We start from the raw sequence: 14369 nt of genomic DNA, 5'->3' as shown, positions 1-14369 counted from the left end.
AGTCAATTGAGAACAATTGAGAATGGTTGACTAAATCAATCAATGATTTTCAATTCTCTCCTCAGGGAACTGCAGCTGTTCCAGAGGAAGCTCACTTGATTAAACATGTCACCTAACACAATAATAACACCTATGGAATTTTAAGTATATAATATGGCTTCCCTTAATAAAAAAAACTGTATGGTTATTTGAAAGGATCTGTTTGAAAGCAACTGTTTCATGGAAGCTGTTTGGTGCCATTTTTCCTACATTTTCCCATACGTCGGCCAGCCCCCTAGCAATTCGAGTTCTAGCCAATGAGCTTCAGCCCCTCGCCATTTGAGTCACAGCTAGTAAGATGCACACACAGCAAACAGAGAGAGAGAGAAAGAGAGAGAGACACACCAGATAAGACAGGACAAATATGAGGTAGTAGGCAATTTTCGGGGACCACTTTTGTCTCGTCAGTGCTACTTTCAGAACAACTGGCAAAAAAAGTATACAAAAGTACTGGAGAATCTCTTTAAGGGGAAAGCATTCCGAAAGTAACTGAAAGTAATCAGATTAAGTTACTGAGTTTTGGTAATCCAAAAGTTCCGTTACTGATTATAATTTCGGACAGGTAACTAGAATCTATTTCAGGACACTGACGTGAATAATTGGCAGGCAAACTTTGTTGGAGGATTTCAGTTTACCAGGAGAGTGTAACTTTTGCCATCGTATTCAGTTATCTTATAGACTGATGCAAAACCCACCACACCAAGCAATTGATATATGAGGTTGTGTTTAGGCATTTTCTGTGCTGTCAAAATATCACACATAAAAACATTTCACTATTTAGACGTTTTATGGAATCACATGATCATGCAAACGCCCATTCTGTTTTTGATTCCTCCCATGTAATTACCAAACGCTTGAACCTTGCTGTTAAAATCTCTCTTTCAGTCTTTGTGCACTCGTAAACATGAGCGTTTAATAAACCATGACAGCATTTCTGCCGAGAGTGCCTTCTAAAATTGTAAGCAAGCTACGCTTACGAGAATTAATTAATTATAGCAAATGAATGCAATCCTTTGCTTTATTGTTTTTCCCCTCTCTCCATCTTGCTATTAGTGCTTTCTTTCCATGCCAATGTATATTAGTTCTAAGAACCAAGACTAAATTAGACGTGCAAATGGTTCATTAAAAAATAAATTACCAACCACACATTGTGTTCATTTCATACATAATAAAAATCTTTAGGAAACAAACTGAATATAGGCTAACATATGGAATTGTTTTAAAATGGTCTTATCATGCATTATATAGCTATTTGATTTGACATTTTAGGACCCCTTTAATTATAAATATACAAATATATATAATTTGATAAAATATTGAATTTGGCCTTTACTACGAAAAAGGTATGAAAATCTATGCACTCTGGATAAGAGTGTCTGCTAAATTAATCAAATGTCAAATGTAAAACTACTTTTGCCGATAGAAATGGATTGAATAACACATTCATAAATGGCAGTAAAATACAGTAAAAAAAAGGAATCTCAATACAGTTTTGAAGTGTCTGTCCTATATTGAGGAGATATAAGAAAGCTCAGGACATTTTAGTTTTTTGGATACACATTTAATCCCTGATTTGTGTTGCAACAAAACTACCTCCATACTTCCATTCATTTGTATGGGTTACATTCAAACGAGATCCATGGGGGTTGTAGAGCAAAACAGAGAGGTTAGAGTGGCCATATTAGTTTGTAGGCCAAACCGTTCGGACGCTACGTTTTCATGAGAAGACTGATTTCTGGGATGTCTCATGGTCTGACAAACACCACTGTAGTGGTTGAAAAAGTTGCCATTCGTCATATTGAGTAAAAATACCTTAATATAACATGACTCAAGTAAAAAAGTGGAATGCACCCAGTAAAATACTACTTGAGTAAAAGTATTTAGTTTTAAAAATACTTACTAAGTATCAAAAGTAAAGGTATAAAAAATTCTAATTCCTTATATTAAGCAAACCAGATGACATGATTTAATTATTATATATATTTTTAAATATGGATAGTCAGGGGCACACTCCAACACTCAGAAATAATTTAAAAACAAAGCATTTGTGTTTAGTGAGTCTGCCAGATCAGAGGAAATAGAGATGACCAGGGATTTTCTCTTGATAAGTGGGTGAATTGGACCATTTTCCTGTCCTTCTATGCGTTCAAAATGTAATGACTGATTTTGGGAGTCAGGGAGAAAGTATGGAGTAAAAACTACATTTAATTTTCGGAATGTAGTGGAGTAAAAATGTAATTAAAAAAATAAATAGTACAGTACAGATACCCCCCAAAAATGGAATAGTACTTTAAAGTATACTTAACCCTTGTGATGTCTTAAGGGTCAAAACAGAGTGCAATGAATGCTCAGGGAGAAAAAAGTGTAGATTCATGCGCAGAGCATGGCAGGTGTTAATTTCGCCTACACAGCAGGCAGGAATCGTAGTCACAGGCAGGCAAACAGGCAGGTGAATCAAAACTAGGACTGAAGGCGCTAACTGGTTCTCACAAACGAGCTAGGAAAAGGCTTAGTAGTCAAAATGAACAATACCTCACAAAAGCACAAACAGAATGAACTGAACTAAATAAGGATCTGATGAGACCAGGTGAGTAACTAACACAGGTGAAATCAATGAACAAAAATGAAAGACAGGGCTACGTTCAAGAACACAATGAAACAGGGCTACGTTCAAGAACACAATGAAACAGGGCTACGTACAAGAACACAATGAAACAGAACACAAGGTTGACTAAGAAAATGAATACAGAACCTTACACAGAGAAAACCCCCTACATGATAATTTTTCAACTTGAAATTTGAGTGACCACAACATTAGATAAAGTGAAACATCGCCTTTGTTCATATTTCCATAAAAGCTGTACCCCACCAGGGTACAAAGACTGTCTTAGGATCCTTTTTGACCATGCAGTTATAAAATCATTTATACACCACAAAAACCACAAAGACACACACACATACAATGAGAATTTGAGATTATGTGTGCTACTGATCGAACTCAGCCAGCAGCTCCTGAAGAGGAAGATTACCATGGTTGGCAGAGTTAGAAAGAACAAGCTTGAGCTCCCCCTGCACTCATCGCAACAAGGGGGAGAGAGGCCTTCTCATCAAAATTTGCCTTCACCCCCACGACCACTCTAGTTTCTTACCTCCCAAAGAGGAACAAGAACGTGGCCCTCCTGAGCACACCGCACAAAATGGCTGAGATCAGTGATCATGAGGACAGGAAGCCAGCCATCATCCTGGACTACAACCATAACAAAGGAGGTGTGGACAACCTGGACAAGGTGACTGGAACTTACAGCTGCAGGAGGATGACTGCCCGCTGGTCCCTGGTCATCTTCCATAACATCATTAATGTGTCCTCATACAATGCCTTCGTGATATGGAACAAGATCAACCCTACCTGGATGCCTGATAACCTGAACAAGAGGAGGGTGTTGCTGGGAAAGGCACCCCACACATTCAAAGAAGGGAGCACCTCCCCGCACAGCAGCCTCTGCAGCACTTGTGAAAGCTGTACAGGGGGTTAAATCTTGTCCTGATCCACCTGAGGCTGCAGTTGGGGCAGGCAAGAGGAGGAGATGCCAATTTTCCCCCCAGATAAGGACTGTAAAACAAATACTATGTACTGCACATGTGAGAAATACATCTGCAAAGTCCATGAACACACACTTGCATACTGTCCTACATGTGCTAATTAAAGTTGATTGATTTATGTTCTTCACATTTTTGTTTGTATCTATTATCTTATTTTATTCTTATTTATTGTTGTTGTTTATACACCTTGTGGGTGGTGACATGGTTAAGAAAATGGGAGAAGACTAGTATTTTGTAGTTGATTTCCTCATTGTACAGAATATATCACTATGTTGCCAAAACAGTTCAAGAATGTTATTGTTTCCTTTCAATAAAATGCATTCAAAACTACTTTCTTCACATTTCTGCAACATTCTTAGGCTATACAAGAGCTATCTCTTGCTAATAAAAAATGTATGTTTACACCTATGCAGTACCTTTAGCAATAATAATAATAAACCTCTACTAAACAATTATGACAGGTGTGTTGTAATAAAAACAGGTGGTGTCCACTGACTAAATGCAGTCTTTCTGCATTGTGAAGAGGGGAAAACCCAGATATTCACAAAGTTTGGGATGAATGACAGGTTGTTTCTTCATGCAAAATAGATTTGGGGTTTAAAATTCAATTAAGCAGCTTTATTTTAGGGGTTTAGTGAAGGCGGGTAATTGTTTACCCTTAGGACATGGGGAGTATACAGAATGTTAAGACTACACAAGGGTTAAGTACTTTACATCACTGCACTGCTGTAGCTCAGCCATCTTCGACCGCAGATGCGGAAGGCGGACATAGGCAGATTGAGACACAGCCCATGCAAAAAAAAATTAAATCTGTAGCTTAAACTGACATATTTTGGTCTAAGTATTATGATACTTAGATTGACGCAGTCCTATGGGTCCTGATCTTATAGTAAGCCCTAGTCCTATGGGCCCTAGTCAAAAGTAGCGCACTAAATAGGGTATAGGGTGCAATTTGGGATGCACTCCCACTGTACTGTAAACGGTGGACCGTAGACTCCATAGCACACAGGGATACATTTGACATCAACCCTTCAAGGGTAATTTGTTTTTGCATCGTGATGCATTTCCCATTTCCACAGGTCTGCATGACATTTTTATTAGACTGTGCAGAAACGGTATTCATGCATTTTTAAACTATCCTCTCCCCCCTCCATTTCTCAAAATAGGTATTTCATCAACCTCAGTGAACACGGAGATAAGTATTTTAACATTGACATGGACAGCGGAGTTATAAAGACTACCCAGAGTCTGGACCGGGAAGACATGCCGTGGCACAACATTACTGTGATGGCCTCGGAGGTTGGTAGGTATCCAGGGTTTCCATTCCTACTGCAGCATGGTGTGTGTCTGTATGTGTGTGTCTGTGTGTGTGTCTAAAGGGTAGGGGAAGCTTCAAACTTAAAATATATAATCTGCCGTACAGAGGTTTGAAGGGTCAATCAATTCATATTTTCTTGTTCTGACCTCATCAAAGCTATTAAACTTTCCTTTAGCCTTTACACAAACATAATGATATACTAATGGTATTGAGGTATATGCCTAGATGGTTGCATCAGATTTGGAGATGATTCAATATGAATCGGTGTGTATGTCACTGTTGGTTTTGAAATGAGGGGATTAGTTGTGGTTTTAAGGAGGTGATTGAGTGATAAATGACTTATGAAGTTGTTGACATCACTGCTGTGGGGCTGATGAGTCACAGTGTGTGACCCAAAAGACACATTATTCCATAGGGCTCTGGTCAAAAGTAGTGCACTAAATAAGGAATAGGCTGCCATTTGTGATGTTACCACATGATCCATTAATGATTGTGTTTTATAACCTATTATAAAGCAATTCAATTCTGGTTGTCTAATGTGTCATTTATGTTACCGTTTCCAAAATGCTGTTCTTTTATGAAAAGCACAACTATAGAGATGTTGTTTTGGAAAAGCTTTTAACAGTGTATTCATAGCACATTTAATGAAAAAACATCACATTTCCCATACCATGTTGGCCTTTAAAAGTATATTATTATGCATGAGTCATGAAGAATTGCAAGTTTTCTCCTCAAGTGTTGAAAAAAATTACTTTAAACAGCCTTCAATTTCTTTATATCCCATCCACAGAATTAAGCACTTCAGGCTCACTGCTGGTAAAGCGGATGATTGACAAAGGCAATGTACTGTACTCCGTCTCAGATTGAACAATTAAACCATTATTGTTTAAGTTATTGGTCAATTAGAAGGAATAGGGGAACGCTCGCTCATAATTAAAATATTGACGCTTTATTTGTCAAATGATAATTAAAATCATGACATTTTGGCCATCAATGCCCTTCTATATTCTCATAAATATAGTTAGTTCCACTTGCATTGTAATGCATGCACTGAAACATTAACCACAAAACAAAACAACATTAGTATACAGAAAACGATTACCCAAATACTTTTGATCAATTGTGCGAAATGACAGCTAACTTTAGCTACATTTTATCCAGAGAAACTAGGGTTAAGCACCTTGCTCAAGGGCACATCAGCAAATTTTTCACTTTGGCAGCTAGGCTACCTACCACCCAGTATCTAAGCTCTAGACACTAGCTAGCTAACTAGACAGTCATTGGTGCTGACAGATTGAAACTGATGTGTTTCAAACGATCCCACAAAACATGACATTGCTAACCAGGCCTTAATTGGCATACACAATTTGCAAGTTTATTAGGAAGTTTAATAAGTTACACTCACCGGACAACTCTGGTGGGTATTTTAGCTAGCGTGGTTTCCATTTTCCAACAGATTTTTCTTCTCCCCCTGACTGCTTGTCAACGGTTACTGTTCTTGGAACTCATGTGTTCACCAGAAATGGCTTCTGGTAAACTGTTTGCCACTACTGGCAATAAGTATTGTTGCCACAGGTTTGCCACAGATTCAAATAGAATCTTGAGAGAATTGTTTGCCAGACAAAAACCTCTGGCGCTCTGTTTGCCTCAAGTGGCAATAACTATTATTTTTGTTAACGTTTTGCTGCAAATTCACCAATAGTGGCAAACATTTTCAATCTTCTGGCAACATTTTGTGACTCACTATTTAGTTTACAGTAAATTTTCCAAACTTGCGGGACGTTTGCCGCAACAAATAATCGTGTATAGTTGAGATTGAAATAAGTATGTCTCATACAAACCCACATTATTTACATGTCAAGATGTAACTATATCAACATCTTTATGATACAAGTATTTGGAATAATGATATAAAGTATTCTATCTAACAGCATAGCATTTAACTGCACTATTTCAGTATCACAATGGTATCACAAAGACTCTGACATAACATTGCAAAGGGGTGATGATGCACGTATCATGATGATATCTACAGGTAACTGCCAAAATAAAGAAAACACCAACATAAAGTGTCTTATGGCATTGGGCCACCACGAGCCAGAACAGCTTCAATGCGCCTTGGCATAGATTCTATAAGTATCTGGAACACTACTGGAGGGATGCGATACCATTCTTCCATAAGAAATTAAATAATTGTATATTTTGTTGATGGTGGTGGAAAACTCTGTCTGGCGCCGTTCAAGAATCTCCCATAAGTGTTAAATTGGGTTGAGAACTGGTGACTGAGACGGCCATGGCATATGGTTTACATCGTTTTCATGATCATCAAACAATTCAGTGACCACTTTTCTTCTTCTTCTTCTTCTTCATTATGGTGGTCTGCATACAAATGTTATAAACTCAGCAAAAAAAGAAACGTCCCTTTTTCAGGACCCTGTCTTTCAAAGATAATTCGTATAAATCCAAACAACTTCACAGATCTTCATTATAAAGTGTTTAAAAACACTATTTCCCATGCTTGTTCAATGAACCATAAACAATTAATGAACATGCACCTGTGGAACGGTCGTTAAGACACTAACAGCTTATAGTAGGCAATTAAGGTCACAGTTATGAAAACTTAGGATACTAAAGAGGCCTTTCTACTGACTCGGAAAAACACCAAAAGAAAGATGCCCAGGGTCCATGCTCATATCCATTAACGTGCCCTAGGCATGCTGCAAGGAGGCATGAGGACTGCAGATGTGGCCAGGGCAATAAATTGCAATGTCCGTACTGTGAGACGCCTAGGACAGAACTACAGGGAGACAGGACGGACAGACCATGTGTAACAACACCTGCCCAGGATCGGTACATCCGAACATCACGCCTGCGGGACAGGTACAGGATGGCAACAACTGTCCGAGTTACACCAGGAATGCACAATCCCTCCATCAGTGCTCAGACTGTCCGCAATAGGCTGAGAGGATGGACTGAGGGCATGTAGGCCTGTTGTAAGGCAGGTCCTCACCAGACATCACTGGAAACAATGTCACCTATGGGCAGAAACCCACCGTTGCTGGACCAGACAGGACTGGCAAAAAGTGCCCTTCACTGACGAGTTGCGGTTTTGTCTCACCAGCGGTGATGGTCGGATTCGCGTTAATTGTCAAAGGAATGAGCGTTACACCGAGGCCTGTACTCTGGAGCGGGATCGATTTGGAGGTGAAGGGTTCATCATGGTCTGGGGCAGTGTGTCACAGCATCATCGGACTGAGCTTGTTGTCATTGCAGGCAATCTCAATGCTGTGCGTTACAGGGAAGACATCCTCCTCCCTCATGTGGTACCCTTCCTGCAGGCTCGTCCTGACATGACCCTCCAGTATGACAATGCCCCCAGCCATACTGCTCATTCTGTGTGTGATTTCCTGCAAGACAGGAATGTCAGTGTTCTGCCATGGTCATCTCAATCCCATTGAGCACGTCTGGGACCTGTTGGATCGGAGGGTGAAGGCTAGGGCCATTCCCCCCAGAAATGTCTGGGAACTTGCAGGTGTCTTGGTGGAAGAGTGGGGTAACATCTCACAGCAAGAACTGGCAAATCTGATGCAGTCCATGAGGAGGAGATAATACAGCTGTTTGCCTCACCAGATAGTGAATGTTACTTTTGATTTCGACCCCCCCCCCCCTTGTTCAGGGACACATTATTCCATTTCTGTTAGTCACATGAGTGTGGAACTTGTTCAGTGTGTCTCAGTTGTTGAATCTTGTTATGTTCATACAAATATTTACACGTTAAATTTGCTGAAAATAAATGTAGTTGACAGTGAGAGGACGTTTAGGTGAATGCCGCCACATACTGTATTGGCAGTCTATCATCCTACTATTCTGTAATATGAATTCATTACACTTTGTGAACAAATTGCCCTACCAACTAACCCTACACCATTAAAAACTCATCACTATTACACTACTTTGGTCATATTCGATCCTGCACCTGTCCAGCAGGCTCGGAGGATGGGACACTATTGTTCAGAACACCAAATAACATTAGAATTTTGATTTGATTTGACATCCTTACTTGACTTTATCTGGTTAAAACTCTGTATCAAAACTCAGTAGTACATACAAGTGTCTTCTCTGTTTCACCACACTCTCCACTGTGTCTGCGTTGCACCAAACAGAGGGCATCACAGACACCAGGAATCTTCAACTTCGGTTGACCCTCCTCAACATTTAACATCTCTCCAGTTATCATTCCTTTCAACTGCGCCTTGCTCTGGAGAGGAAAGCAAGTCACAGATCTTGTCCCCAGTCACATGGTGTGGAGCGCACACTCCCTCTGGACGGCAGAAATGCCAAAAATCTACATGATTCCACTTTGAGTCCCTTTCATCGACCAAATATTCCCAGACCTCTTTTCCACTCAACCTGACACCACATATGGATCAGCCAGAAGGCAAGGATCCATTCTCTCCAAAAATGTCACTCCGACTGGGCAAAAAAAACATATTCATCACCATCAGGACGAGGCAGAAACTTTGCCAACGCAGTTAATTCATCCTCACTCTCGTCATGTTCAATATTCTTCTGCAGCAATCCATATGTACTCTTATTATATTCCACTCTCTTAAATGTTTTTCCTGCCTGCCTTCTTACCTGCCTCAATGGGTTTAAACACAGATTCAACCACAAAAACCAGAGAGGTTTTCCAATGCCTTGCAAAGAAGGGCACCTATCGGTAGAAAAAAAGCAGACATTTAAAATCCTTTTGAGCATGGTGAAGTTATTTATTACACTTTGGATGGTGCATCAATACATCCAGTCACTATAGAAATACAGGTGTCCTTCCTGACTCAGTTGCTGGATAGGAAGGAAACCGCTCAGGGATTTCACCAAGAGGCTAATGGGGACTATAAAATAGTTACAAAGTTTAATGGCTGTGATAGAAGAAAACTGAAAATGGATCAACAACATGGTAGCTACTCCACAATACTAACCTAATTGACAGAGTGAAAAAAAAGGAAGCCTGTGCAAAATAAAATATTCCAAAACATGGCACTGTTATTGTAGCAACAAGGCACTAAAGTAATGCTGCAAAAAATGTGGCGAAGCAATTCACTTTTTGTCCTGAATATAAAGTGTTGTGTTGTATTGCATTTGCCCCAAACATATTACCAAGTAGCACTGTCTATATTTTCAAGCATAGTGGTGTTATGGGTATGCTTGTAATCGTTAAAGACTGGGGAGTATTTCAGGATAAAAAAATAAACGTAATGGAGCTAAGCATAGGCAAAATCCTAGAGGAAACCCTAGTTCAGTCTGCTTTCCAACAGACACTGGAAGATAAATTCACCTTTCAGCAGGACAATAACCAAAAACACAAGGCCAAATTTACAATGGAGTTGCTTACCAACAAGACAGTTGTCACGTCCTGACCAGCAGATGGAGCTAGTGGTTTAGTTTTGGGGTCAGGACGTGGCATGTTTGTGTTGGGAATGTTTGTGTGGATGATTGGGACTTCCAATTGAAGGCAGGTGTGTATAGTTGCCTTTGATTGGAAGTCCTATATAGGTGTGTGTGTTTTTTTCTTTGGGGTTGTGGGTGGTTGTTTTTGCACTGCGTTTATAGCCTGTAAAACTGTTACTGTTGTCACCTTTATTGTTTTTTCAAGTGGATGCTTTACTCTTTTTTGGTAATAAAAAACCATGAGTATTCACATACCTGCTGCGCCTTGGTCCATTTATGAAGACAACCGTTACAGAACCACCCACCAAAGGACCAAGCAGCAGAAGAGGAGGAAGCCACAGGAGAGAAAAGGGGAGGAATGGACATGGGAGGACGTCCTGGACGGCAAGGGAGCCTACAGCTGGGAAGAGATCCTAGCCGGAAGGGATCGCCTCCCATGGGAACAGGTGGAGGCACTCAGGAGAGCGGAGGCAGCTGGACAGAGGAACCAACATGAATGTTATGCTGGAACACGGCTGGCGAGGAAGCCGGAGAGGCACCCCCAAGAATTTCTTTTGGGGGGGCAGACGGGTAGCTTGGCCAGGCCAGGGAAGAGCCGTAAGCCAGCTACCCGTGACTACAGGGAGGTGCATATGAGGTGGAGGGCGCCATGTTACGCTGTGGTACGCACCATCTCGCCTATACGGACGCACAGCCCAGTTCGCCCAGTACCAGCACCCCGCAGGTGCCAGGGCAAGGGGTGCATCGAGCCGGAAGGGGTGATGCCAACCCTGCACTCAAGACCGCCAGTGCGCCCTTTCGGTCCGGTGTTTCCCGCTAGACGCACTAGCATGGAGGTGCGTGTCTCCAGGCTGGCACGTCCAATACCAGCCCCACGCATCAGGAGTCTAGTGTGTCAGCCCAGCCTCGCCAGTCAACAGTCACCAGAGCTGCCCGCCAGTCAACAGTCACCAGAGCTGCCCGCCAGTCAACAGTCACCAGAGCTGCCCGCCAGTCAACAGTCACCAGAGCTGCCCGCCAGTCAACAGTCACCAGAGCTGCCCGCCAGTCAACAGTCGCCAGACTGCCCTGAACTGCCAGAGTGGCCAGACTGCCCTGAACTGCCAGAGTGGCCAGACTGCCCTGAACTGCCAGAGTGGCCAGACTGCCCTGAACTGCCAGAGTGGCCAGACTGCCCTGAACTGCCAGAGTGGCCAGACTGCCCTGAACTGCCAGAGTGGCCAGACTGCCCTGAACTGCCAGAGTGGCCAGACTGCCCTGAACTGCCAGAGTGGCCCGACTGCCCGGTTCTGCCAGGGTGGCCCGACTGCCCGGTTCTGGCAGGGTGGCCCGACTGCCCGGTTCTGCCAGAGTGGCCCGACTGCCCGGTTCTGCCAGGGTGGCCCGACTGCCCGGTTCTGCCAGGGTGGCCCGACTGCCCGGTTCTGCCAGGGTGGCCCGACTGCCCGGTTCTGCCAGAGGTGCCCGCCTGCCCTGATCTGCCAGGGTGCCCTGCCTGTCAGGATCTGCCAGAGTGGTCCTCCTGTCCTCCGGTCCAGCCCGAGTGGCCCTCCTGTCCTCCGGCCCAGCCCGAGTGGCCCTCCTGCCCTCCGGCCCAGCCCGAGTGGCCCTCCTGCCCTCCGGCCCAGCCCGAGTGGCCCTCCTGCCCTCCGGCCCAGCCCGAGTGGCCCTCCTGCCCTCCGGCCCAGCCCGAGTGGCCCTCCTGCCCTCCGGCCCAGCCCGAGTGGCCCTCCTGCCCTCCGGCCCAGCCCGAGTGGCCCTCCTGCCCTCCGGCCCAGCCCGAGTGGCCCTCCTGCCCTCCGGCCCAGCCCGAGTGGCCCTCCTGCCCTCCGGCCCAGCCCGAGTGGCCCTCCTGCCCTCCGGCCCAGCCCGAGTGGCCCTCCTGCCCTCCGGCCCAGCCCGAGTGGCCCTCCTGCCCTCCGGCCCAGCCCGAGTGGCCCTCATGCCCTCCGGCCCAGCCCGAGGGGCCCTCCTGTCCCCCGGTCCAGCCCCGAGGGGCCCTCCTGTCCCCCGGCCCAGCCCGAGGGGCCCTCCTGTCCCCCGGCCCAGCCCGAGGGGCCCTCCTGTCCTCCGGTCCAGCCCGAGTGGTCCGTCTGCCAGGGTCAGCCCGAGTGGCCCGTCTGCCCGGCGCAGCTATCGGTGCCATCAAAGTGGGCGACGCCGAAGGTGGCGCGAGGTCCACGGCCTGCACCTGAGCCACCTCCAGGATAGGTGGGTTGGGGAGGGAGGGTGTAGCACAGTGCCGTCGGTGACGGCAGCCACCCTCCCTTCCCTCCCTTATTGTTTAGGGGTTATTGTTTATGGGTTTTTTGTTGGTGTTTTTCTGTTGGTAGGTGCATTCCGGGGTCTGCACCTTGAGGGGGGGGGGTACGGTCACGTCCTGACCAGCAGATGGAGCTAGTGTTTTAGTTTTGGGGTCAGGACGTGGCATGTTTGTGTTGGGAATGTTTGTGTGGATGATTGGGACTTCCAATTGAAGGCAGGTGTGTATAGTTGCCTTTTATTGGAAGTCCTATATAGGTGTGTGTGTTTTTCTTTGGGGTTGTGGGTGGTTGTTTTTGCACTGCGTTTATAGCCTGTAAAACTGTTACTGTTGTCACCTTTATTGTTTTTTCAAGTGGATGCTTTACTCTTTTTTTGGTAATAAAAAACCATCAGTATTCACATACCTGCTGCGCCTTGGTCCATTTATGAAGACAACCGTTACAACAGTGAATGTTCCTGAGCGGGCAAATTACAGATTTGACTTTAAATCTGCTTGAAAATCCATGGCAAGATCTGAAAATGGTTGTCTAGCAATGACCTCCAACCAATTTGACAGAGCTTGAAGAATTTTGAAAAGACTAATGGGTAAATGTTGCACCATCCAGGTGAGTAAAGCTCTTATAGACTTACCCAGAAAGACTCAAAGCTGTAATCACTGCCAAAGGTGCTGCTACAAAGTATTGATTCAGGGGCGTAAATACTTATGTAAATGAGATATTTCTTTATTTCATTCTCAATAAATGTGCAAATATTTCTAAAAATATGTTTTCACTTTGTCATTATGGGGTATTGTGTTTAGGTGGTTGAGAATCTACAGTATGTAAGCAATTTTGTACATTGACTGGAAGACAACAACATTTGGAATAAGTCAAGGGCTGTGAATACGTTCTGAAGGCACTGGAAGTTATTATGAACTTCACAGTGTAGTGAAAGTGCAAGGTGATGCACTTGATGCTCCTTTCCAATAAATATCAAGAGACCTATTCTGGTGACATAAACATTGATGTTTGGCTGCCATTTATCCATAATAATCTCATCAGTCTATAAATGCGCTTTGGCCAACAGCCTCGCAGCTCCAGTATTGTATCTGCACGCTGTTGGCCGGAGCCAAAACCATTAGTAGAGTTCAATTTGATTTTAACATTTTATGTGCACTACCTCATCACCCACAGCCTATTATTATCCTATTAAGTCAATTTGATGGAAGCACATCTCCAGTGGGAAAATGTGCATATTGTTTTATTCACATTTTTGAATATTCACTTGAAAATCACCAATTGGATAGAAACCTAGCTAATGACCTCAACTTGCACATGCCAAATCTGACCAATAACTAACAAAAAAATATTCTCACACCCACATCGATATGCTTCAAGTTTAGGCTATTTTGTTTTTCTATTGCTAGGACATTGTGGAACTTATACAATAAATGTGCACATCATATACAGTATAGACTGATATTATGATTTATAAATATAACACCGTTTGGTAAGAAAATGCAAAAAAAGTTATACATACAATAAATCAAATATTTGCGTATTTATAGCATTGGTTTAAATGGAACAGTCAGACATTTGTGTCCTTAGCTATATTTCCTATTAAATAATCAATTATCAAATTAGTCAATGTTCCACTGTTCTTTGAATTCTTAATATTAGGTTGTAAATTAATTAAATCAATTCGAGCCCCGACGACTTCA

At 43.4% G+C, this 14369-nt stretch overlaps 1 protein-coding gene across 1 annotated transcript in view; it reads left to right on the top strand.

The window, feature by feature from the left end:
- The window catches only part of LOC115154008 (cadherin-18-like), a 242751-nt gene that overhangs the window by 185928 nt on the left and 42454 nt on the right, over window positions 1-14369 (top strand). Inside the window, exon 8 of the mRNA XM_029699766.1 lies at window positions 4806-4942. Within this exon, the coding sequence (XP_029555626.1) occupies window positions 4806-4942 (137 nt within the window). The remainder of the gene's footprint in view (window positions 1-4805; window positions 4943-14369) is intronic.

This window comes from Salmo trutta, chromosome 2 (assembly GCF_901001165.1).
Source record: "Salmo trutta chromosome 2, fSalTru1.1, whole genome shotgun sequence".
In the NCBI taxonomy this organism is placed as follows: Eukaryota; Metazoa; Chordata; class Actinopteri; order Salmoniformes; family Salmonidae; genus Salmo; species Salmo trutta.
This window is presented reverse-complemented; position numbering and strand designations above follow the sequence as displayed.